This window comes from Lissotriton helveticus, chromosome 1_1 (genome assembly GCF_964261635.1).
Source record: "Lissotriton helveticus chromosome 1_1, aLisHel1.1, whole genome shotgun sequence".
Lineage (NCBI taxonomy): Eukaryota > Metazoa > Chordata > Amphibia > Caudata > Salamandridae > Lissotriton > Lissotriton helveticus.
This window is the reverse complement of record NC_136057.1, coordinates 1,081,720,878-1,081,747,994: the sequence shown is the minus strand read 5'-3', so window position 1 is coordinate 1,081,747,994 and position 27,117 is coordinate 1,081,720,878. Positions and strand designations below refer to the sequence as shown.

Below are 27,117 nucleotides of genomic sequence, written 5' to 3'. Positions count from 1 at the left end.
ATATCCTCAGTCTTTAAAATCCACACTGCTGAAACCTCTTTTAAAGAAACCTGGGTTGGATAAAACCAAGTTAAAAAACTACCGGCCAATTGCTAGCCTGCCTTTTATAGCTAAAGTGGTGGAAAAGGCCATGAATATGCAATTATCAGAGCACATTGAGACACATAGATTACTGGACGATACCCAGTTCGGATTTCGGAAATATCATGGGACCGAAACCGCCTTAATTAAAGCCTCCGATGATGTGCGACAAATAAGAGACCAGGGAGGGACAGCAGTTTTGGTACTGCTGGATCTCTCAGCCGCTTTCGACACGGTCGACCACAAGATCTTGGTCGATCGTGTCGAAAAGATGGGCATCCGTCTCACGGCAAGAGACCTCCTCGCCTCGTTTCTCTCTGATAGAACCCAGGCCGTCACCCTTGGACCATACCAATCTGCCAAGCTGACGCTGCCATGTGGGGTACCTCAAGGCTCATCCCTTAGTCCGACACTGTTTAATATCTATGTGTCGGATCTTGCCAATGTCATCAAAGCACTCGGGATGGGCCTAACCTCATATGCCGACGACACGCAATTGGTTCTGGCCATTAAGGGTGACGGAGGGGAAGTCGCCCAACGCTTCCAAAATGGAATGACGGAGATAGGAGAGTGGATGGCAATAAATTGCCTGAAACTCAACTCAGAAAAAACTGAGGTTGTGATTTTCGGACCTCTCTCACCGGACTGGTCTGCTTTTTGGTGGCCTTCCACATTCGGTGCTCCTCCTAAGCCAGTAACCAAAGTAAGAAATTTGGGAGTCACCTTCGACGACGGCCTAAATTTCATGGACCATGCCAACAAAGTGGCCTCCACAGCCCACCATAAACTACGCATGATCCGAAAAATTAGTCCGTATCTTCCAACGGCCGCCATTAAAACCTTAGTTAGTTCATTGGTTTTAACATCTCTGGATTATTGCAACGGCCTTTTCTTAAACACTCAAAAGAGAGTCATGAGAAAACTCCAGTCGATACAAAACGCGGCAGCACGCCTGCTTTTTGAAATCCCAAAGTTCGCGGCCATTTCGGACGCTATCACACGACTTCACTGGTTGACGAACCAGAATAGGATCAAATTTAAGTCGCTATGTATAGTCTACAAAGCACTAAATAGGCAAAGTCCGCATTTTTTAACAGAGCAATTGCTGCCATATCAACCTTCCCGTCAGCTTCGGTCCTCCAACTGTAATCACTTAGTGGTACCTCGCACTAAAACAGTGTCATGGGGTGATCGTCGCTTTATGGTTGCTGCTCCAAAACTTTGGAACACTCTGCCCCAGGACATCAGGACTTGCTCTACACTCCTCCAGTTTCGTAAGAGACTTAAGACGTGGCTGTTCACCCAATAACTTTCAACAATGTAAGTAACCTGTAGGAGCATTTTATTTCGATCTGAAGTTTGCAAATTAACTAGCGCCAAGACGCCTTCGGGTATTTGTCGCGCTTTATAAGTGGCAATAAATAAATAAATAAGGTGGTGCGGTAAAATGCTTTCAATGCATTGCATTTGCCAAGGATTAGTGAGATTGGATCATATGCATTTTTGATGTTTCTATATACATTGTGATCAGAATGTCATGTTTACTTAAAAATTACATATATTGGATTTTGTGCCACATATAAGAATGCAAAAATAAAAGAGATGGACGGAATGCTGAACAATGCAAACTTTCACCCCCAGTCACAAGCATCTGGGTTTAATCTATCCTTCTATTGCTCACCACGCCACCTCAATCGGACCCAGCAATATGCAAATCAGTCTTGACCCTGCCCCTCATGGGAACAGTCCAACCTGAACTGCCAAGCCAGTTCACCATGGACCAGAAAAAAGCATCCTGGGACTAAACTGGAATGGCGTAGCGTGCGAAAAAATGATGGATTTAACCCAGGTCTCTGACTGAGGGTGAATGTTTGATTAATTCAGCATTCCGTGCATCATCTGATCTTTTTGCAGTTGCCGCTCTAAGTGGGAAGGGTATGCCCAGACATGGGTCCCGTGCTCACTACGCCACCAAATTAAAGCTAGCCTGGCTGATGAGGGGTGTTATCCCAGTACCAGTCTCAGGATGCTTGTTTCTGATCCAGGAAAGGCCTGGCCAGGCAGTTCGGGCTGGACTTTTCCCATGGGGAACAGGGTCAAGACTGATTTGCATATGGCTGGGTCTAAACTGGAATGGCGTGGCTAACAAAAAAAACGATGGATTTAACCCAGATCTGTGCCTGTGGATGAATGACTAATTCAGCATTCCGGCCATTATCTGTTCTTTTGCACATAGAAGAATACTGCATGACTTAAGATTTCATTTATTTAATTATATGTAGGTTGTGGAACTAATGTGTTCAAAGAGAAAATGTTAAGTTAGCGTGATTGTGGGCCTTAACCTTGCAGTTCAGATAGTTAATATTAACGTTAAAATTGTTTTTCTGCATGTTTTTCTCCCTTGCAGGTGCAGAACAAAGGCATTCATTAGTTAGTGAAAGGCACATTGTATTTAAGAGATAGTGAGACGGGGTAAAGTTAGCAATGTCAATGTGATTTTAATTGAAAGAACAAAGGGTGTGATACCAGTTGGTACTATCGGGCGAAAGGAGGAACCCAAGGACGCTTTGGAAATGGAGACTGGAATATGAGAGTAGTGTCTAAGGCACCAAGTTCTTTCCAGAGAACTGGAAAACATATTATGCTGTGGATGAGGTCATGTTTTCTCAAATGTACTTTGGTCATGTTTAATTAGTGAAACCTCCTCAGGTTTAGTTAGGTTTCCTTCAGGCTTGGAGAGGTGTAGACCTCTCCTGACATCTCTGATTTTGTGGCTCCATGCAAAAGATGACTCCTTACGTATAAAACTTCTACGAGGTTTTGATGCTGACATTTTTCTTGCTTCCTTGACTTAATAGGGTTTCCCTATCCATAGGTCAGTGTAGGGTTAATAGATGATGCAAATCTTTTTCATGTATGGGGAGAAGGATCAGAAATATTCATCCAGTCATCAAGTTGTTTTCCTCATATTTTGTATGACGGCTACTGAGAAAATATTGTTTGACGTTTTGGTCTACCTTTAATAATTCTCTGTTTTTAAAGTGTGCCCTTGAGATTAATTTATATTAGTTTGGCTTTGAATTTGCAATAAATCTTTTAACTTTAAGTTATTGATTCTGACTTTTATTTGTGGTCCTAATGATCACATTGTATTTTAGGTTACTCCAGTATTGGAACTTTCATAGATTCCCATTGCTTGTATCATTCCCCGTCGTCGGAATGGGAGCCTCGGTAATTATATATATATATATATATATATATATATATATATACCTAGGTAAACACACCCCAATAGGTGCAAAAAAGTAAAAAATTAGGCCTAGGCCTCATTACATTTTGTGACCTATAGGTGTCCTTATGTAAAAAGACCCAAACTTATACTAGCAACCAATCAGATTAGCCTGACCCTGTGGAACCTTCCTGAGAAAGCTCAGAGCCTCAGATTTTCTACCGCATCGTTGGTGACAGGGAGTCTCCTTAGAGCTCTGCTCTAACTTCTACTTTGAGGTATTATTTAAACAGTTTTTCTGTGAGGATTTGTTTAAGTTTCAACTATGGCTGATAAGGAAAAGAAGAGCCTGTTCAGGTCTTGTGCCAGTTGTGGTAAAAAACGACTTTATGTAGAAGACAAGCACAAAGACTGTATATATTGTTTATATCCTGACCATAAGGCAGAGGAATGTAAAATATGCAGGATGATTTCTGTTAAGACCCTCCAGGATCGTGAGGGAAGATTACTAATTTGGCTCAGGAAGTTGGAAAAGAAAGAGGTTGTGGTTTCCAGTGATGAGGAGGATGCCAGGTCGACGTCTTCCAAGACATCTCTGAAGAGGGGTAGATCATCTGTGGAGGTATCATCTGAACCCCCCTCTAAGGCTGTGCGTGGGACCTCTGATAGGTCTGGCAAGCCCGAGCCTGGCGAATCTCCTCACGGAAGTGTAAAGGAGAGGGAAAGGCAAGCACCTCAGGTGCAGAAGGCACAACTTGATGAGGGCTCGGCTGGGCCTTCACATCAAGATAAAGTTTCTAAGTCCTTCAAGAAACCAACTGTAGAGGCTTCAACAGTGGTTAAGAAAGGCTCCAAGGCCTCTTCAGTGACTTTGTCTCCTCACCCGTCGACGAGCCATCCCGCGTCGACGACGACGAAAACTTCGACGACGATGCCGGTCGACGAAGAATGGGTCGACGACGGCGGCGACGACGATCACTACGTCGACGGTAACCACCTCGTCGACGAAGACAATCCCGTCGACGAAGACAGTTCCGTCGACGGTGGCAATCACGTCGACGATGGCAATCTCATCGACGATGACGATGCCGTCGACGATCCCGTCGACGATGACGAACCAGTCGTCGACGAAGATGATCTCGTCGACGGCCCCGTCGACGATGGCACCGTATATGGTGGACTCATTTATGACGCCGTCGACGGCAGTTCCAAGGAAAAGGAGGATAACACCTGACATGACATCACCTAGAAAGGTGACTCCATTCCCCCCAGCCCTGTTATTGGACAAACAGGACTATTCTGAGGAGGAGAATGAGATGTATGGAGATGCTTATAGTCCATCGCAGTTGCATCTTAAATACCATGAGTCTGATGATGAAGATGGGTATTATTGCCAGCAAGAGCAGCGACAGCAAAATCAGGTCGCATATCAGGAAGCCCAAGTACAGCAGGGCATGGTTTCTATGCCCTTGAGCCTTTTGACGGACTTAAGGGCAATGCTGGAGGAATATAGGAGCAGAAAGGGGTCGCGACCAGTGGAAGGTCAGGCGCAAGTTCAGCCAGAGGTGGTGACAACTCAGTCGGTGCCCCCGGCACATGTGGAAGAAGAGGGGGAATGTCATCGGCAGACACCGGACCAGGATGACACTTCAGATGAGGATGGAGCAGGTGACAACCGTGATCAAAACCCGGATAGTGAATGGAATCAGTATATTATTCCGGATTCGGCTGCTCCGGTGCCGGACCCGATAGATTCACCTCCGGCGGATGTGGGAGGTTTCTTCAGCTTGATGCAGAGAGCCACGGCACGCTTCAAGCTGGCCATGCCTACAACATCTACGGATTGTTTTTTATATGATTTTAAAGAGGCTTACCGTAAGGCAGTGCGTTCGAATCCCATTGTAGAGCATATATGGGAAGAAGGAAAGAAAGTAATGCAGGCCCCGGCGACGGTTATTCCAACTCTACCGCGCCTAGAAAAGAAGTATAAAGCTCCTGATGACAGTCCTGCCTGCTTGATTGGACAACCAAGACCGGACTCAGTCATATCGCAAGCAGCGCAGAAAAGATCGCGGAATCCTTCAGCCACCCTCACAACTCCACCAGACAAGGAGGGTAGAAGGTTAGACAACGCTGGGAAGCGTTTTTCATCAATGGCGAGCTTGCTGGTCCGGGCGGCCAATGCATTGGCTATTCTGGCGAGGTACGACCGCCAGATGTGGAGTGATGTCGCAGCATATATCGACCTACTGGCGGATGACCCTAAGGCCGAAGCACTGAAACTTCTTGAAGAAGGCCAACGTTCTTCTTCAGAAATGATTGACTGCGCGATGGACATCGCAACCACTTCGTTCCGTGCTCTGGGTAGCGCGGCTGTTCTTAGACGGCAGGGTTGGCTGCAAGCAACTTACTTCCGGCCGGAAGTTCAAAATAAGATTCTTGACTTACCCTTTGATGGGGACATGTTATTTGGGAAACATGTCGATGACACCCTGCAGGGGATAAAGAAGGACACAGAGACTGCTAGAGCTCTTGGTACACTACAATATAGGAAAACACCGTTCCGTGGAGCAAGAGGAAGAGGCTTCACTTCGCCAAGAGGTGGCTATCAGCAGCAACGGTACTCTCAGCAGTCACAGTCGTACAGACCTCAGTACGGCAATCAGTATTATCAGAGGCAGTCACAATCTCAGTCTTTCTCTCGTCAGAGTTCTCGTGGACGTCAAGGGCGTCAGGGCAAGGACGCTGGCAAGCGTCAATAGCGGCCTCCTGACTCTGCCGACTGTTCCTCCGCTCCATGGGTCTCCAGTGGGCGGCAGGATAACTCCACATCTGAGCAGCTGGGAAGAAATAACATCGGATCAGTGGGTATTGAACATCATCCAACATGGGCATACGCTAGAATTCCAGGAATTTCCACCTACAAGAGCTCCCCACGCCACTACTTCGAAACATCTAAACCTTCTGCAGTTGGACGCTCAACAAATGCTTCAGAAAGGGGCGATCCAACGTGTTCCCCTATCACAAAGAGGAGAAGGTTTCTATTCAAGATTTTTTCTGATCCGCAAATCAAAGGACAAGTGGCGTCCAATCCTGGATTTAAGGGAGCTCAATACCTATCTCGTGAAACTGTCGTTTCGGATGATTTCACTCCTAGACATATTGCGCCTCTTGAATCCAGGCGACTTCATGGCTACGTTAGACCTGGAAGATGCCTATTTTCATATCCCGATCCACCCAGCTCACAGACGTTTCCTTCGCTTCACAGTAGGCAAGAGTCACTTCCAGTTCATGGTGCTCCCATTTGGATTAAGATCCGCACCCCGGATATTCACGAAGGTGCTGGCCCCGGTAGCGGCTTTTCTGAGAAGACAGTCGCTGGAGGTATTCCCGTACTTAGACGACTGGCTGCTGAAGGCACCAAGTTTCCAAGCGGCGACAGAAGCGGTGGAAACATGTTTGAATCTCTTCACTCATCTGGGTTTACAACTCAACAGAGAAAAATCGGTTCTTCAACCAGCAAGTTCAGTGAAGTTCCTGGGAGCAATACTCGATACTCAGGTGTGCAAAGCCTTCCCATCGGAAGAGAGACAAATGAAACTCATGTCTTCAGCCGCTCGATTGCAAAAGAAAAGTTGGATGACAGTCAGGATGTACAAATCTCTTCTAGGGTCGATTTCATCCTGTATTCAATTGATTCCGCACTGCAGGCTGCGAATGCGCCCCTTGCAAGAGGAACTAGACCTTCAGTGGAAGCAGGTGGAAGGGTCCTTCAACGACAGGGTAACTGTCACCCAGCAGATGAAACAGTCAGTTTCATGGTGGATGAGAAGATCTCACCTCTCGGTGGGTCTCAGTTTCAGAGCGGCGCCGGCTCCTCGCGTCATTACAACAGACGCCTCCCTTCAGGGTTGGGGAGCGGTCATGCAGGATCTCCAAGTCAGTGGACACTGGACGCCAGGAGAACGTTGCTTACATATCAATGTTCTGGAGCTGAGAGCTATTCGATGGGCAATGTTGGCTTTCCTTCCAAGGATTTGAAATTCTGCCATTCTAGTGCGTACGGACAACACCACCGCAATGCAACACATCAACAAGCAGGGAGGCACAAGATCGCCACTGCTTTCTCAGGAGGCCCAGCTGCTATGGGAATGGGCAATCTCACAGAACATCAGGCTCGTGGCGGAACACCTTCCAGGAGTATGCAACACGAAGGCGGATACGCTAAGCCGCCTGAGGGCAGTCTCACACGAGTGGGAATTGGACGACGCAGTGGTCAAGGACATCTTCTCCCGCAGGGGGACCCCAGCGATCGACCTGTTTGCCACTCCGTTCAACAAGAAATGCCGGTGTTACGCAAGCAGGGAACACCATCGAGGATCTCTGGGGAATGCCCTTTTGATGTCTTGGTCCGGCGCATTTGTTTACGCCTTTCCGCCATTTCCCCTGATTCCTCGAGTCCTCAAGAAACTCAAGATGGACAAGTGCAGGATGATTCTGATAGCGCCCGCCTGGGCTCGCCAGTTCTGGTTCACGGAGTTGCTTCTTCTGTCGGAGGAACAGCCCATTCAACTTCACTCCAACCAGACTCTTCTATCTATGTCCAACGGCCAGGTTCTCCACCCGAACCCGAGCTCGCTTCAGTTGACAGCATGGCTCCTGAACACAGAGAGTTTAAGGATCTAGACATTCTGGAGGAATGCAGGAACATATTAGCACAAGCACGAGCTCCTAGCACTAATAAAACATATAGAGCTAAGTGGAAGAGGTTTTATTTATGGTGCCAGAGAGAAGGAGTGCAGCCATTCTCATCAGCTCCACATCAACTCTTACCATACATTCTTTCTTTGGCACAGGCAGGTCTGGCTCATGCTTCCATCAAGGTCCACTTGGCGGCTATTTCCAGATATAGGCGAACAAGATCTGGTCCTTCTCTGTTATCAGCAAGAGTGATAAAGCAATTTCTTAAAGGACTGTTTAGAGTGTTTCCGCCAGTTCGGCCTCCACCCCCGGTTTGACATCTGAATGTAGTCCTGGCTCAACTGATGAGATCGCCATTTGAGCCAATACATAAGGCAGACTTAAAGTTCCTATCATGGAAGGTGGCGCTTCTGCTGGCACTCACCTCGGCAAGGAGAGTGGGAGAACTTCAGGCTTTGACGATCAAAGAACCTTACTTGCAGTTCAAGAACGATACCTTGATCCTCCGGATGAACCCCAAATTCATTCCGAAGGTACCGACAGACTTTCATCTTAATGAACCGATGGTTCTGCAGTCCTTTTTTCCTCGGCCCTCAACCCAGGCTGAGCGGACACTTCATTCTCTGGACGTTCAAAGATGTTTAAAATTCTATCTTCAACGCACAGCTGATTTTCGGAAGACGCCCCAGCTGTTTGTGGCTTTTGGAGCCCCAAGGAAAGGATTTCCGTTGTCAAAACAAGGGATTTCTAGATGGATATCGAGTGCAATCCGTTTCTGCCACCAAGCGGCAGGCAAGCCGTTGGAAGGACAGGTGAAGGCACACTCCACAAGATCGATCTCTTCGTCTACAGCACTGTTTGCAGGAGTATCGATAAAGGATATTTGCAGAGCGGCCACATGGAGCAGTACTCACTCATTCACGAGACACTACTGCCTGGACGCGGCTGCAAAGGGGGATTCGGCTGTTGGTCAAGCTGTCCTGAGAAATCTCTTCCAGTAAGAGGTGAGATTTCCTCTCTTCCCTCCTTCCTGTTTTTACTCACATTTCGTTTATTATGCTATGGTTACTGATTTATATTTATGATGATATGTGGTATCATTGGTTGATGATAGTTGGTAACTAGGAACGAAATGTTTGAGGCAGGCTAACTGCTATCTACTCTGATACAAGCAATGGGAATCTATGAAAGTTCCAATACTGGAGTAAGAAACAAGTTCCTTACCTTTAACTTTAGTTCTCCAGGATTGGTAACTTTCATAGATTCCCATGCGCCCACCCTCCTCCCCTGGGAAAGCTCACTTTTGGTCTAGGTGATTCGGTGGCAAGGCAACGGCTACGAAAATCTGAGGCTCTGAGCTTTCTCAGGAAGGTTCCACAGGGTGAGGCTAATCTGATTGGTTGCTAGTATAAGTTTGGGTCTTTTTACATAAGGACACCTATAGGTTACAAAATGTAATGAGGCCTAGGCCTAATTTTTTACTTTTTTGCACCTATTAGGGTGTGTTTACCTAGGTATATATATATATATATATATATATATATATATATATATATATATATATATATATATATATATATATATATATATATATATATATATATAATTACCGAGGCTCCCATTCCGACGACGGGGAATGATACAAGCAATGGGAATCTATGAAAGTTACCAATACTGGAGAACTAAAGTTACAGGTAAGTAACTTGTTTCATACCAGTTGTCGTTAATCCCTCTTCCTCTCAGGCTTTCACAAAGGGCTCTTGACCAGAGTTAAACGTGAAAAAGCGGCTCAGATCGTTCTCAAGTGTCAAAGACCTCATAGAGAGTAGTTTATACATACTTCTCCATTTGTATACATTGGAACTGTAAACGTTATTGCTCTTAAACTTATAGGATCATAAATATTTCTCTTTGCCAAAGTAAATACAATGTGACATGAGTGTGCCTCCTGTTTTTTAGGTAAATTCTAGAAACTTCATTGGAAAACAGCTTCATGTTGCGACTAAATCAAAAGATTCGATTAATCCCGGAGGACATATTGACCCTGAAGGGCACAATATTTATGAAGGTAAGAATGCCTCCTACTCAGTCACATATACTGTAATTCATGAGAAAAAAAATTCTCTTGTCTGCTAAAATACACTACATATTTGCCCTTTCCTCAAAAAATGTACTTGAAAACATCTAGGGCCAGATGTAGGTCACCAAATTCCGGTTGGTAACGGCCGATTTCGGCCGTTACCGACCGGTATTTGGTGATTGAGATGTAGGGGGCCTATATTTTACAGAATTGGTAAATTTACCGATTCGGTAAATTTACCGATTCTGTAAAATACTGAATCGGTATATTTACCTAATGGGTCAATCTATATGTAGGTGGCACTGGAAACAGAGCCACAGGCCCCTAAGAATTCGTTATTTACCATGTAATACTATTGCATGGTAAATAACGAATTTCTGTGTACATGCACATCTGTGCATGTACACCTGTGCCATGTGACACACATACATGCCCTCAGGGCATGTATGTGTGCCACATGGCACACAAGCCTGAATCAGGGGTGCAACAGGGTGTCAAAGTGACACCCTGTCCCCCTTGTAAATTCGGTAATTTTACCGAATCGGTATTTACCCATTCGGTAATTGACATTGGTTCCTATGGGCCTCATGGCCCATAGGAATCAATGGCAATTACCGAATCAGTAAATACCGATTTGGTAATTACCGAATGTTACAGATTCGGTATAATATTCGGTAATTTTACCTACATTGCATTTACCGATTTGTAAATACCGAATCGGTAAAATTCGGTATTTACGAATCGGTAAATGCCATTTACTTACATCGGGCCCTTAAACTTTTCCAGAAAATATGAAAATGTCATACTTTTATAAAAATAAAAAAAAGATATCATCTAAATAACTTGTGATACCTTTTATTTGATCAACTCATACATTTAGTGAAACAAACATTTTTCTTACCACATTTAGAAATACACATGCTTATATGCCAATAGCAATATATTTGTAATAGATGTAGTCAGTTGAAGAAACAAAATAAGCTTGTCTGTCTCTGTTTATTTGTTAATGCTTGTAAAATGATGCTACAAGGTAGTAAAGACAATAAAGAGATTGCAAGCACAGAAGCGAGACATGTGCAACAAAGCCACTAGGTAATATGGTGCAGTTGTTACATGCCTGCACAAGACCGACTTATTTTGACTGATCATTCCGATTCTGCGCTTGGTGCAATAATGTTGACATTGACACTTATATATTCAAGTTTTTTAACTATGGCACAAAATCCTTTCTAAGTTTACAGCTGGATTTATTATAAATATAGTCAAGGGATGTCTTCGGGACAGATCTCGGTTCAAGAGGACAAAAGAAAAACACTTTATGCAAGATCCTCGCCTGCCTTGTATGTCTTCCAACCGAGTTCATTGGGGAATAGATTGATTGTTGATAACTCTAAACTGGTGAGCTCCAGTCAAGCCTATGCATTCCTGGAGTAGTATGGCAGCCTAGTTAGTAGCTGTTAAGTTAGCACGACGGGTGAGTGAGTTGCACTGTCATGTATTCCTATAGGTTCTGAATCGATCCCCCTATTCCTGACCCTATTCTAGTTAAACAAACCAACAAGTTAACTAGCAGTCAGCCCATGAGGCAGAAAACCCCCATGATGCAGATACCGTTATCTGACGCATTCACACTACGGCACAGGAACGTGTTATCTGATTAGGTCATAACGCTTGCGATCTAATTAGACAAGCGATATTCCTCCAGCCCCTGATAAGGCATACGGAGTTCTCATAACAAATCAAACCTATGACAACCTGGGCAAAACCCTGCGGCCATTGTTTTGATTTCACAGAGAACTTCAGTAAAAGAATGTGCTAACGAGCAAGTCGTATGACATCCTTATTGACGTATCTATGTCCATCCTTACGTCAATCTCGGCACCTTAAAGGTATAAATATTACCGATCTTGCCCTATGCAAACACACGCGTGGTGACGAGACGGAGCAGCCATACTTGCCGAAGCCAAGAGCAGAGCAGACCCCGCTGGCAGCAGCCCCGCCTTCCTGACGCGCTGAGAGACGCGCTGCTTTCTCCTGCCGAGAATCCAGCACCGGCGTTTCTGGGCAGCCCTCGCAGGCAGCCTGGAATATCGAGACCAGAGAGAGAGATACCATTCCTCATTCATCCTAACTTCCAGGTACAGAACTGAATAACCCCTCACAGAGAATTCTTTAGTTATTCACTTGGCAAAAACAAACTTAACTTAAACTGTATCTTTCTATTCCCGCCCTCGTATTAGACTTAGGTCAGGTACACGGGGTAGGCGTATTTAGAAACACCAGTTGAGTACGTTTAGTCAAATGTATATATGTGTATGTAATATATTTTATTCATTTTAAAACATCATATGGCTTAGAAACCATATCAATGTTTTTACAGTATTATTTTATACTATTGCTTTTAATGTATGCACTTTACTTAGCTATAAGTATTGCAATAATATCGATCCATTTCTCTTGTATGAGAAAAGAGACTGATCAATAAATAACACCTTTTTATTGAACACGCCCGTCTCTTCCTTTTCTCTACATTCTGATGAGACTAAGAATTCACGTACTGACTGAGTAAAATAAATTGCCTTTTGTTCACACGACTCTCGAGATTTACTCTTGATTAGGGGAGAGCAAAGTTGTCATGTTCTATGGTTGTCAGAAACTAAATCCCTTCTTGTCTAATCAGGGAAGTTAATTCCTCCTTGAACATTCGAGAAAGTTTCTAGTGAACTCTGAGCTAAGCTGGCAAACCCAAAACTTTAAGTCTAGTATCGACAGTAGTAGACCTAGTTAACGTCTGGCCTAGGCCTTTACTGCTGTAGGTATTATTCCAATGCGCAGAGCCTATTGGGATGATAGGAACTACACTACATGGCGCCCAACGCGTTTGGAAAGGGCGATAAAACTAACGTAAGACATTTAGAGTAACTCAGTCGTGCTTTCTCACTCAGACCCCTTTTCCCAAATACTCCAAAGACGTCTGGAGTGGGTGAAAGGTTATATCCGCCAGACCTCGCAGGAGGGAACTCCTATGTATGGTTCTTGGTATAAGTCAACGTTGAAGGATAAACAGTTCCAAAATATTGTGCATCTAATCTTTGTTTCCATAAGAAACCTGATCTGCAAACAAAAGAAATAACCTTCAGGACAGTAAAATGTCAGACAATGAAGAAGAAAGAGAGGCAGTTAGATTAGCAGCTGAACTCGCAGCGCTGATGCTGCAGCACTAGATGCGGACGGGGATATCATACTCATCCCGGTCATCAAAAGGAGATCTATAACCCTAAAACTTATAGAAAATGGACTGACACCGAGAGGTGGCACAGTCATATTCGTAATTGAGGCACACGAATATCGGCAGACAGAGGTATACTATTCATGGATACATTTTCCAGCAGCAAATGCTGTAACAAAGTACTTCCACTATTACAAAATAGAGGAACCTCCTAATGAGTACACTCCTTTCGAGGAGGTGGAAGTACCACTCAAATTCCAAGAGCATTTGCTCTTATTTGATGGCGCCCTAAAACATAACAATCACATCACCAGGCTCGGTCCTTTAGGTAGACCAGGAGCAACGTGGCCGGTCCTAGCCGGATACACACCACATCCAGACATCAATGAGATGTCTGTAGCAGAGCTGTTAACACAGCTAAAACAATTAATAAAAATTCATAGACAATTAGTTCAGTATGTGATGCGGACTTCAACAATTCAGCCAGCGATTAAACTTCCACAGCTGACCCCTCACCAGGGGAACACAAATAAAATTACACCACAGAACATCCAATCCTGCCTAGGTAAAGTACCGGCTAAACGGGAACAAATACCATTCTGGTTGGCACAGAAAATTACCCAAATTGAGGCGGTGTTTCCTGACACCACCCCGCTAGAAAAGCACAGGATTCTGACTATCTGTCTCCCAATGGGAATCGCACCACACATTGAGGACTGTGACACTTGGGGTACAGTCTTTGCTTCCATCTACACAAAAACGCACGGTGTTCCATCCATTTCGGTAATACCAGATGTGCTAAAACAAATTCAAGATGAATATGGTCCTGAACCCGCTTTAACTCTTGGTATGAAATTACTGAAAGACTTCAAGCAGGTCTCGGCTATATTATTAGCCAACATAAAAGGTGAAGCAGCAAACGTGGCGATCCGCCAGAGGTTAAAAGAGACAGATATAGCAGACCAACCAGCTGAAATTGCCAGAATCATAGAAAAATCCTATGAGGAACTAGGCAGAGATAGTTTAGGTGGAATACCAGTAAAACCACAACTGACTGAAAGTCCAGAAAAAATATTTTTTAATAATAATTCACCAAAAAAGAACTGGGATGGAAACAAACAATCCGATCCTAAAGAAAAGAAATTCCAGTCCAGAGGAAGGTCTCCTAGGCGAAGAGAGAAATCTCCGAACCAAAGACACGGGTCACCCCAGAGTGACCCCTCTGGGAAAAGATATAACCTTAGAAATAGGGATAATATAAAAAAACCTGATAGATATCAAGACATTGATACACGTCCCTCTCAATCTTTTCAGACTTCCTCGCTGAAATCGGAAAGAAGAGGACGATCAGAACAAAGAGAAGAGCACACCAAGTCCAAAGACAAGGAACCTGCTCAGCTAAAAAAGAAATTACAATTTCCAAAAAAGAAGGTAGCCAGTATCAAGGTAGTTAACAATGCCGAGAATACTGAGGACACAACTGAAAAACGGAGAATGGGCTCAGACAATGCTAGACAGCGCAGCAGAAGTGAGCATAGCTCGCAAAGTCCTTATGAATCATCTGGAGACAGTGGACACGAATGAATATCTTCAAGTGGAAACTGCGGACACCAGAGTTAGCAAACCTCACAAAATATACGAAATAACATTGCATATAGAGGGAGATAAGACTAGGAAAATAAGGGGACTATTTTGGGATAATCTCTCCAAGGGCTATGATATCCTTCTAGCTGAAAAAGACTGGCCACCAGAGTTTGTCAGGGAGTGCCCTCATGGCGAAGAAGTAATTATGCCTGCCTTCTCAAATCAAATTCCAATTCATAAAAAATACACACTTGCTAGAAAGTGGGCAGTGGCTCTAGCTCCTGCTTTATATAAAAATCACGTGGGATGGGATGAGGATTCTCCTCCTCACAAAATCCAGTTAAAATCACAACCTACTGCACAAAGGCAGTACCCAATTAAGCAAGAAGCTAAAAAACAGGTAAATGAAATACTAGATCAGCTAGAATACCAGGGGGTGATTGAAACTTGCACCTCACAAATGAACAACCCTTTGTTTCCGGTCTCCAAACCAGACAATTCATATCGTCTAGTTTTGGATTACCGACACCTTAACACATGTTGCAAAACTTTTGCAGTGCAAAACTCACACAGTGCTGCACTAATGAATAACATAGTGCGCAAAAAATACAAAACAACATTAGACATCTCTAATGGATTCTTTTGTCAAAACATAGCACCAGAGAGCAGATATTTAACTGCATTCTCAATAAATGGCACTCAAAAACAATTCTGTCGGTTAGCCCAGGGGTACAAGAACAGCCCGGGAGCATTCTCAGCGAGAGTAACAGAATTACTACAACTATATGATGATGAAGCATTATCTTATGTCGATGACATTTACTTAACAGATGATGACTTGGAGACTCACTTGAAAAGAGTGAACACCATAATACTTGGGTTCGCAGCAGAGGGTTACAAATTCAACTTTAAAAAATCCAGAATTGCCCATCTGAAAGTCCTGTTCTTAGGATATGAATTATCAAGTGAAGGCAAAAGCCTGGCCGACAATTTCCTAGAGAAATGTGCCGTAATCCAAGCACCTAGAACACTAAAAAACCTACAGTCGATTCTAGGCTTCCTAAATTTCTGAAGAACATACATTGCAAATTACGCAGAAAGGGTCAAACCCCTTTATGATCTGATAAAACCAGATTTTAAAAGATCCAATTGGACTCAAATACACACAGAAATTTTGAGATCCCTACAAACAGACATGCTAATTAAAACAAAATTAGAAACACGTGATAACACACGCAATCTTGTGATTCGAGTCATCCCAGGGAGATGCGGATTCACATACCTGACCTCTAATGAGGGAGAAAAGGTACCAATTGCATTCAAATCACACTTGTACACAGAAGCTGAACAGAAATTCAGCAACAAAGAAAAAATTGTTCATGCAGTTCAAACCGCAATAGCTAGAGAAAAAGATCAAGCTGACGGTAGACATATCACAGTCAGAACAGCAGAATCAGCCTTCGAGGCACTAACAACACCGTGTAATTTACCAACAACAACATTAAATCCAGAATGGACACAATGGGTGAATTCAATCACAACGGACAAAGTATACTACTACTTTGATCCAGAACTAGAAGAATTAAAAAATCTAGAATATGAAGAAACATATCCTCTGCCAATCGACATTCTGCCTTTACGACATTACGCCTGTGTAATCTATACAGACGGACATGCTCAACCCTCCGTTTGGGGAGAACAGGCATACAACCCCACATGTGAGATTACAAAAGAAGTGTGGCGCGGAGGTAAACTAAAATCTCTATTAACAAAGACACACTCAGTAGAAACTAATTCAGAACAACAAACTGAAATATTAGCATTGAAAATGGCGCTAGATAATGCGGATCGCGAATTCCCGACACTTATAGTGTCAGATTCATATTACTGCGTCAAATCATATAACAGCGATTTGCAGACATGGATTCAAAACGGTTACAAAGATGACACAGATGCACCAATAAAGCAAAAACTGCTCTGGGAACAAATAGCTCTTTTACAAAAAGAACTACCAAAGACTCACGTGACACACTCACTGAGTCATCAGCGTGATGGCGTTCACGTTGCAGGGAATTCATTGGCTGAAACAGCCGCAGCGGCAGCCACTAAATCGGCTCCCGAAGTTCGAAAAAAGCGTACATTAAAATACATTGACGGTGAAACAGTGCTGGCGGTGAAAACGTCATCAAAAGGCGACTGCTCAGCGTTACCGATCAACTATCCACTCAATTATACATACATAATCGATGCACACTCCGTCCCTTTTGCTCGAATCCCTGGAGTGGGGGATAGAGTGATTCCAAACATGGACAGGAGAAACTTGTTAATCGCAGACGCACATATGGGCGAGGGTCTCAGACACCTCAAACTAAAAAATTCTCTGGAAGAATTACAATCAAGGTACTGGTGGCCAGGCATGAGCCTGCGTCACACCATGTTTGTAAAAAACTGCCCAAACTGCAACAGAGATCGCAGCGGGGAGAGAAACAGTTTAATACCTCGTCGTTCTACTCCAGAAAAAATCAGGAGTAAAAAGGAAGGGTTGCGATTAACTTATACAGGCTAGTTCCACTTATAATGTAGATCACCAGCACTCGGCTGACGTCCGGACTGTTATACAAAGATTTGCAAGTCTAAATGGCATATACGCTAAGAGCATGCTACGTTTGACCATTGTTTTCACTCTAGCCCAACAGCCTGAGGGGAAACATGACCAAATGAGCATAGCCCAGCGGGAATCTTCTCACTTCCTTCCTGAGGGTACGGGATGGTGTAAAGAAAAAACCAAGGCATAAAGCAATCTATAGCGGAAAGGATATTAGGTTCGGGAGCTGGGTGGGTCAAACATCTAATAAGTGTCCAACGTAGTCTCAATAACTTGCCAAGAAATTCTCTGAAGGGATTCAGTGCGTACGAATTATTATTTGGAACTAGGATGATGATCTCTGACACTGATAGTCAGACTTCAGTGGTGAAAGAAAAAAGCTTTGATATCAAAGACCGTTTGGCTATTTTGCAGGACTTAAACAAAACAAGAAAAGACCTGAGCAACATAAAGTTGAAACAACAGCCAACAACCACTGAAGAACCACCACCTGTCCCAGCAAGACCTGTCTGGATTCCAAAAGTCGGGGATCTAGTCAGGGAAAAGATCGCGGTAAAGAAGGAATTTGGGCCTTCTTACAGAAAAGCAGTTCCTGTCTTGTCTGTCAACGGGACAAGGTCAGTTGTACTACCGCCACTTGCTGGTAAAAAGGAGAACCGAGTTGTATCCATCGACCTGGTAAAACCACAACATGTGGCCGATAACAAACAGTAGGCCAAGTGGACTCCCAATAAGTAGCAGAACACCAAGGTTTGCTACCAGTACAGAGGTTCTAACGAAGAGGCTCATCACATTCGAAACGCCTACAGAAGAACAACAAGGACTATGCAGCAATGCAATAGAACTCAGACCTCTGAAAACCCAAATAAAAACATTTAGCAGAGACACACCAATCTATAATGAAGTACCAAGTGAAAATGCAAGAAACAGAAATCCTGAAGCAATTGGAACAATTGACAGAACAGCATCCGGCTACTTCATAAACTTCGATGATTCCTCTGAAAGCTTCAGTGAATCAAAGACACAGCCATCATCAAAAACCTTTAAAGATAAAGCTAAGGAACCTTTGAAACAACTGAAAGAAACATATCTGATTTCCCCGTGGATTGAATTTTGGGTGGGTTTTGGTGCATTTTTCCTCATACTTTGGCTCATCATGATACTAACATTGGGACGCTTCATTGAGGGAAAATATGCAAAAATGGACACAGCAAGTCAGAAAATCAACTTGATCCTCAAACCACACACATCTTCACACGTCGAGAAAAGAGAACTTTCTTCAGCCAACTTCACAGCCAATCCGATACCTGGTGGGGTAGCCTGGGACAACACTGACTATGAAATTTATGGTCCGGTCGAGATCCTGAAATATCCACACCAAATTAAGATCTCCTTGAGTGACTTTGCAAAACCAAACTCATTTGCTGATGATTGGGACTTCGAAAGCATTAATAATATGATGTCTGACTTAGTAATGTCTGCTAAATTTACCAAACATGATTATTTGCAGGGTTCTACAAATTATGATAGTATGTATTGCTATAACCACTATGGTAACCAGTTTTTACATAGATCTGCACAACCTAGAAATGTTTTAAATTATAATCAATGGGAACATTGTGCAACACCTCCAAAAGGGAGCTCAAGAACCGTTTACGACAAATATTCATATTTTTCAGGTTTTAACACAAGTAATGCTGAAACATTTTATTTTAAATTGTCAAACAAAACAGGGACAAAGACCATGATAACCAGCACAAAATTGTTATATTCAGACTCATTCTTTGAAAAAATGAATACTTTTGGATTTGATTATTGGGACAAAAATGTTGAATTGAAAAGTGTTTGGGGTACAAAAGAATGGCAAGTACAGGGTATAGAAGCTTTGTTTAGAGCCTGCATGATCCCAGAACAAATGATATTTTTAAATGACACTGTTCAACAAACCACCTGTCTTGGCCTAGCCAAAATCAAAGATTTAAATAAACCGTCTATTCCAAAGCCAACAATGTTTAGCAATAACTCTGATACAGATGAAGAGATAGACGTACACCATATATTAAACCAAAACAGAACACATCCTGATTGGAAACAGTGGTTGATCTGGCCAACAGATACTAATAACTGTCAAGACAGATTCCTGAACAAAACACAGGGGTTCAAAATGACCAGGCCAGACCCTAGATATCCTCAAAGACATCACCCAGGGATAATAACAACCTACAGTGTGGGCAAATTATGCCTTCAGTGGCTACAAACTTCCACACTGGCAGAAATTAAGCAACACCTAACTTTACTTACTGATGGTGCTGACTTGCGTGATTTCACTTTGGGACCACGCAAACAGCGTCAAAAGCGTTTCATAGCAGCCTCTGTATATGCAGCATACAATGAGGCCTGGAAGGTTACTCAAATTGAAACAGCAGAGAGAATACGGGAAATTGACCGTATTAATTTGGAAAAATCACTTTCTGTAGTGGACAATGGGTTAATGACTCTGTCCTCCAGAATTTTTTCTTTGGACAGCATTGTGTCTTCAGCAATCGATATATTATCGCAAGACTTACTGTTATTACAACACGGTCAGTCACAATTGCGTTCTATTGTACAGCTTGGCTGGACGTTACAAAATCTGCGTTCAGGCTATGTGCCTTGGCGTCTAATCAACACAACGTCATTATTCCAAATCTTTAACCTTACTGATAGACAAATCAGTATGGCACAAAAGGGTGCTGATTATACAATCTTGAGCATTGAAAAACTCGAAAGATTACCAGTGACAATGTCAGAACGACCTGTCAGTGAATGGATAATACATGGGATAATAAATATTCCAATCTCAACCTTCAGGTTTCAATACTGCCAAAAATATATACAGGCTGGCATGTACGAGAAATTGGGAAAGGGGTACCTTAAAACAACATGGAACCTGCCCTATTCACATGCATGTGTCAGTAATAAAGGACAGAAAGTGTTTCTTAGTGGCAACAATTGTGCGATGTCACTAAGCGGCACGCTTCTGTGTAACGGAATTAGTTTGCATGGAGCCTGTGAAGGGAATTCATACAACCTTTCATGTCACCAGCAAGGCGCACCTGCAACAGAAATAGAACTATTCTTTCAAAGACTCTATAATGGGAGTTACATTCTTATTGTAGACCGCAAATGTTGTAGTCTTATGCCCGGGACTCCTTATCTAGTAACTACGACTGCGAAGGTCAAGTGCTGTGGACGCTCATTGTTCCCCAGCTCCTTCCCAGACAGGGAGGCAAGGGCATGGCCCGATTTGAAAATTACTTCTATTCGAATAGATACTTTAAGCAGAATGAAAACAGTGCTTCTTCAGACGCCTACCAGGCTCTCGTCATCAAAAGAAACGTATGATCTACAAGTCGCAAGGACGACTGCAGAGATACATACATTATTATCAACTAATTCCCCCGTACATTTCGCGGTAATCCTGAATAAAATCTTAAATATTTCTGATACCAATGGGGTCTCAAAGGTATTTAAGACAGTATTTTCGATGGCATTAACACCATTCAAAGCCATACTGGGTATTTTTCCAGATTTCGTCCATTCGATTTTTGGCGGACTTCCCCTGATCTTGGGACTAATTGCAGGAATCCTATTCTTAGTCCTTATTTTTCGTATGGCAACCCATGTCACAGACAAAACTCTTGCGACAAGGGAAGAAACAATCCTAGCCATTGGATACCGGGACCGGATATCAAAAATCCTGGGACTCTCCCGGCTTAGAGACCTGAACATGACTTGGTTTCTATCATTTCGACCAATGTGGCAAAGATGTGTTTTACCTGTATTGAGGTGTCTGCTATGCGGAGAAGAATGCGTGTTAGACACCTGTCTGACGCTACAATCGGATGCGCCGATGGATGCAGAAACATTGTTGAGCCCGATCAAGGTTCATGCTTTGTGCTGCCCTCAAAGGCTACCAATCCTGATGACGGCATTCGTGGAAGCTTCACCACTACGATTGATGGGTAGTGAAGTTCAAGATGAAAGCAGCATCGAACAGGTACAACCTTCCGTCAGTAATGCAAATCAGAATGTCAATGGAGACAATCATGCGCAAGAATGCATGATTACACCTATTTCCGAGTTAGTGGAACTTTCCCAGGAAGCTATTGACAGTTTTTTCGAAAGCCTAAATGATATGATGTTCTCACCCGAACAGAAATAGAGACTTTTGAGCAAGCTCGCACACGGCGTTCCCTGAATTCGGCCTTCAACTTTAAAAATAAAGTCACATGAACAGATTTTCCCTCCAGTTCACGGACAGCAATTTTTCAGCAGCCCCAAATATTTTTGCATATTTTTCGGGACACTATCTTCTGCTTAAAGTAAGAACTATTCTTAAAGAACTAAGGTTTCTAAATTTTAGATAGCTTATAGACATTAGCTGCCCGCTGGTATGTTCACAAATATTTTATTCTGTGATGGAATGGTCTCGAAACTTTTTTCTGTATTTAAGAAACCATTTCATGTGTAATTCTCATATACCAAATAAGCAATAATGTATACAAATGCGTGATTAGTTTAGCATTATTCCATAGCTTGAGTGCATACAGTATATATGTCTGCAAATTTTCCGTATATTTGAAAAATTTCAAAATGCATTTATGTATTTTGGGGTGGTAAGGTATACACACTACTCTATAGTATGTTGTACTATGTTATACTATGCCTAGATTAGTAGATATGTCCATAGTTAGCGTGGAGTGGGTGTCATGTATTCCTATAGGTTCTGAATCGATCCCCCTATTCCTGACCCTATTCTAGTTAAACAAACCAACAAGTTAACTAGCAGTCAGCCCATGAGGCAGAAAACCCCCATGATGCAGATACCGTTATCTGACGCAGTCACACTACGGCACAGGAACGTGTTATCTGATTAGGTCATAACGCTTGCGATCTAATTAGACAAGCGATATTCCTCCAGCCCCTGATAAGGCATACGGAGTTCTCATAACAAATCAAACCTATGACAACCTGGGCAAAACCCTGCGGCCATTGTTTTGATTTCACAGAGAACTTCAGTAAAAGAATGTGCTAACGAGCAAGTCGTATGACATCCTTATTGACGTATCTATGTCCATCCTTACGTCAATCTCGGCACCTTAAAGGTATAAATATTACCGATCTTGCCCTATGCAAACACACGCGTGGTGACGAGACGGAGCAGCCATACTTGCCGAAGCCAAGAGCAGAGCAGACCCCGCTGGCAGCAGCCCCGCCTTCCTGACGCGCTGAGAGACGCGCTGCTTTCTCCTGCCGAGAATCCAGCACCGGCGTTTCTGGGCAGCCCTCGCAGGCAGCCTGGAATATCGAGACCAGAGAGAGAGATACCATTCCTCATTCATCCTAACTTCCAGGTACAGAACTGAATAACCCCTCACAGAGAATTCTTTAGTTATTCACTTGGCAAAAACAAACTTAACTTAAACTGTAACTTTCTATTCCCGCCCTCGTATTAGACTTAGGTCAGGTACACGGGGTAGGCGTATTTAGAAACACCAGTTGAGTACGTTTAGTCAAATGTATATATGTGTATGTAATATATTTTATTCATTTTAAAACATCATATGGCTTAGAAACCATATCAATGTTTTTACAGTATTATTTTATACTATTGCTTTTAATGTATGCACTTTACTTAGCTATAAGTATTGCAATAATATCGATCCATTTCTCTTGTATGAGAAAAGAGACTGATCAATAAATAACACCTTTTTATTGAACACGCCCGTCTCTTCCTTTTCTCTACATTCTGATGAGACTAAGAATGCACGTACTGACTGAGTAAAATAAATTGCCTTTTGTTCACACGACTCTCGAGATTTACTCTTGATTAGGGGAGAGCAAAGTTGTCATGTTCTATGGTTGTCAGAAACTAAATCCCTTCTTGTCTAATCAGGGAAGTTAAGTCCTCCTTGAACATTCGAGAAAGTTTCTAGTGAACTCTGAGCTAAGCTGGCAAACCCAAAACTTTAAGTCTAGTATCGACAGTAGTAGACCTAGTTAAAGTCTGGCCTAGGCCTTTACTGCTGTAGGTATTATTCCAATGCGCAGAGCCTATTGGGATGATAGGAACTACACTACAGCACGCTGTGGGTGGGTCTCATATAGGCAACCACCATAAATAAGAGAGCAAAAAATCAATGTTGCCAGATGTCCTTCAAGCTTTTACTTAGACTCTGGCACTAATAATGGGGAATGCCATGCTCCAACTTTTTTATACTCCTTTGTGTGCTCTATTATTTTACGTACGTCGTTTTACCCAAGGTTTTACCAGCAACTGAGAGCTAGTTTTGAAACTGAGCACACAACCTAATTGACCTCAAGCTGCTTAGCGATAAACACGGGTGTAAAAAAACATTTGCACCGGTTTTTAAAACTGTAACAACCTTTAAATAAGGTGGCCTGTGTCCTAATCTCATCTTAAAAAATGTTCTCCAGATGACGCCATATGTAAATGGCCATCCAGTGTAGCGAAACAAAGCCTCTTTACCCTGGCATTCCTGAGTGTTCCCTTGGTTTCTGCTTGGGTTTTGAAACTTATTATACCGGTATTCACCAGATGAATCTATAAAGCTAAACTTACACACTGTTCTGAGTTAACATGAAGGGCTGGGCTTGCAACTGAATGCATTGATTGTTGATTTTGTTTTATTGCGTATGGTTGAGTAGAAAAATGCAAGAATAAGGCTGCATGAATGCAAGGATTCCGAGTGACAGAATGCATCAACAGATGAATTAATGTGTATTGATGGAAGCATCCATTCATTTATTGACCAGTTCTTGCCTTTAACCTCTCATTTATCCACAACACCACCACAAACTCACCAATTAATGACAAGGCACTTCCACACGCAAAAGAAACAAAATAATAATAAAGCCTCATCTGTCCAGTAAATTCAGTCAGGCCTGTATAGTAACAAGCATTTGCAATGCAATCGGTCTCGGCTTTGGGACATTATAAGTATTTAGCCATGCAGCACATTATGCTGGGAGTTGTAATATCTACTGCTGTTTAACAAGAAGTCTTCCACACTAATAGGCACATTATCGCATTATACAATGTTTATGATCATATTTACAAAACAGTTGCCTCAGCACTGTTAGAGTGGAAGCAACCTAGTTAAACACTTCACCACTTAACTTAAGGCCCTTCATTTCAAGTCTATGCTAGCAGCCGCTATTTGTTTCAACTTAGTTTCAAATGCCATAGTGCTTGAGTGATTTTTCTATGCACACAATAGTAAAACAATTAAAACAAATAGTGGGGCCTTTGTTTTTGGTTTATAGCAAACAAACAGGCTTCCAGCCAAGTCCAACTTAACAGGATGACACGGACTTAATTTTTACAAAAGAAGACTTCCAGGGTTGTGTGCCAAATAATTATGAAAATGTTGCTGCACTTGATTCCGTTTCAAATCTTTTGATATGTAACAAATCTGAGCGTACAAAGTTGAAGCAAACACAGCACAATATGGGCCTGATCGAAACGATCCTGACCAAAACCACTGGGGCCAATGACCAGGCTGCGCTCCAGGCAGTCCTGTACACAGAATGAAAGATGAAGCTGTCTTGTGTAGGAGCCAGAATTTTGTTTGTGCTAAGGTGGTGGTGACTTTTTTGTGTGATGCTGACGTCCATAGGTTGGACTTTTCCCTCTCTGTAAGACATCTGTGGAGAAGGGTCTTCCAGTATTCTAAGGCTTTGTTGTTGAGGTTAGTTGTTCCTGGGCTTAGTAGCTTGTAGAGGTGTGACGTTTGGTGTCCGACCTTATTTAGGTTCGTGCGTATTGTAGGATCGAAGGGGTCGCATTGTTGAGTCCTGCTCTTGTAATTGCCACCTTTATTTTGAGGAAGTTGTAGAGTTTGTTGTCTGTCAATTTGTGTGTGTTCCCTATGGTGTCAAAAGTGATGTACGTGTCTTCGTTACCCAGCTGGTTGGCGGTGGAGATGCCATGTTTGTACCACGCGACCATGTTGAGCGTCTTATCGCGGTATTTTATTTTGGGGTTGAGTCATATCGATTTCCACCTAGTGTTCTTGATGCTTGCGTCCATTTTCTTGTCGACCTTGAGGAGGGCGTTAATTTTCCACTGCCCTAAGGTCAAAAGATTCTGGAGCAGAATAAGCGACTTCATAAACAACGCTCTAGGCCTCTCAATACAGCTAGACTTCCACGGGTTGGTCACAGCCTTCATGGCACCGTCAATTCAGTCAAAAGGAGACAAAGAACTAATCGACCTCTTACTCACCGCAGCGGTCAAGACGATCCTAAATAACTGGAAAGACACGGGGGAAGCATCTTTCAAAGGTTGGTTCAACTGGATCACCTTTCTACGGGGGGCTGACACCATAACCTCAAACCAAACAGCTACAACCCACACAAGAGCAGAAATGTGGCTATCCCTGGACAACTACCTGTCCTCATACAAGCCCCCTAGACTACCTCCCCAACGGCACAATACGCCTATGACCCGCAGGCGGGGAAGCCTGTCCAAAGTCAACAAAACGCTAACTAGTGTTCCTCCATCCTTTCTCTCCATCTTCTCTTTCCTTTCTCACTTTCCTTTCTTAGTCACCTAGGGGCAAACCCCCAAGCCACCAGTAACGCCATACAGGGGGCACACAAATGTAATATGCACGCTCTCATAAAAAGCCGTATGTAACCCTACCGGCATATAACTGTTTGAAGGCTATTTTATCCCCCCCTAGGAGACCGAGACTGCACCCCTGTATACTGTACCTTGTAAATACCTCAATAAAAGTATTTGAAATAAAAAAAAAAAAAGAACGTTGAAGCTGTGCAGCTGTGCATTCTGGGCGGAAAAGAAAACTTTTCATCTTCCTCTTTGTGTGCTAAAAATGAGCAACCAGGGGTCTCCAGTTGCACTGGCTCTATCCGCGGGGCAATCCCGGGAGGCTTTGATGCACTGTGGCGTCCACAACTCAGATACACACGGCCCTCAGAAGATGTAGACTCAGGGCCAGCTCGGTGTGTAGTCAGATAGCTGGTACAGAGCTCTCTACACAGACAGTCTGTTGTACTGTAGAAAGGAGTTCCAGTAGACGTAGTAAGGTTAAAGATGAATAGTTTTATTGTTCTTAGATATAAAGGAAGTCTTCAAGTATGTTCAGAGGTATAGATGTAATAAACCCCACCAGGAGCAGTCCCCCTGCTGCTCAGACCAGGATTCAACTCACAGTCCACATCACAGCAATCCACACATTCCGTGGCATCACCATCCTCACCAACATTCTACCCAACAAATTCTCACTGGCTGAGCAGCAGAGGCAGAAAAACAGGGAAGATGTATGGTATAAAAACCCAAAATGTAACACAGTCCTGTTCAGCAACAGGAACCAGGCAGAGTAAAGTAAGAGGCAGTCCGGTGCAGAGCTCTGCACGGAGATACTCCGGTACAGACACAGACAGCATGGTTCAGAGCTCTGCAAACAGGCAGTCTATTTCTCGGGGAGGAGACACATGCTGCCAGCATGCAAATTGTTTGGAAAGGGTGAGTTCCTATTATATTGAAAGTGAGAAGGGTGCGACAAGGAGGGGGAGAGGCG

General features: G+C 43.2%; 1 protein-coding gene across 5 annotated transcripts in view; it reads left to right on the top strand.

The window, feature by feature from the left end:
- CFAP54 (cilia and flagella associated protein 54) overlaps nucleotides 1-27,117 on the top strand; it is a 2,603,731-nt gene that overhangs the window by 1,419,331 nt on the left and 1,157,283 nt on the right. For all 5 annotated transcript variants that reach the window (XR_013608312.1, XR_013608313.1, XM_078677994.1 and 2 more), the window contains exon 40: nucleotides 9,971-10,079. Coding sequence is in view for 3 of the 5 variants with exons in the window: in XM_078677994.1 (XP_078534120.1) it covers nucleotides 9,971-10,079 (109 nt within the window). In the remaining 2 variants the exon portion in view is untranslated. The remainder of the gene's footprint in view (nucleotides 1-9,970; nucleotides 10,080-27,117) is intronic.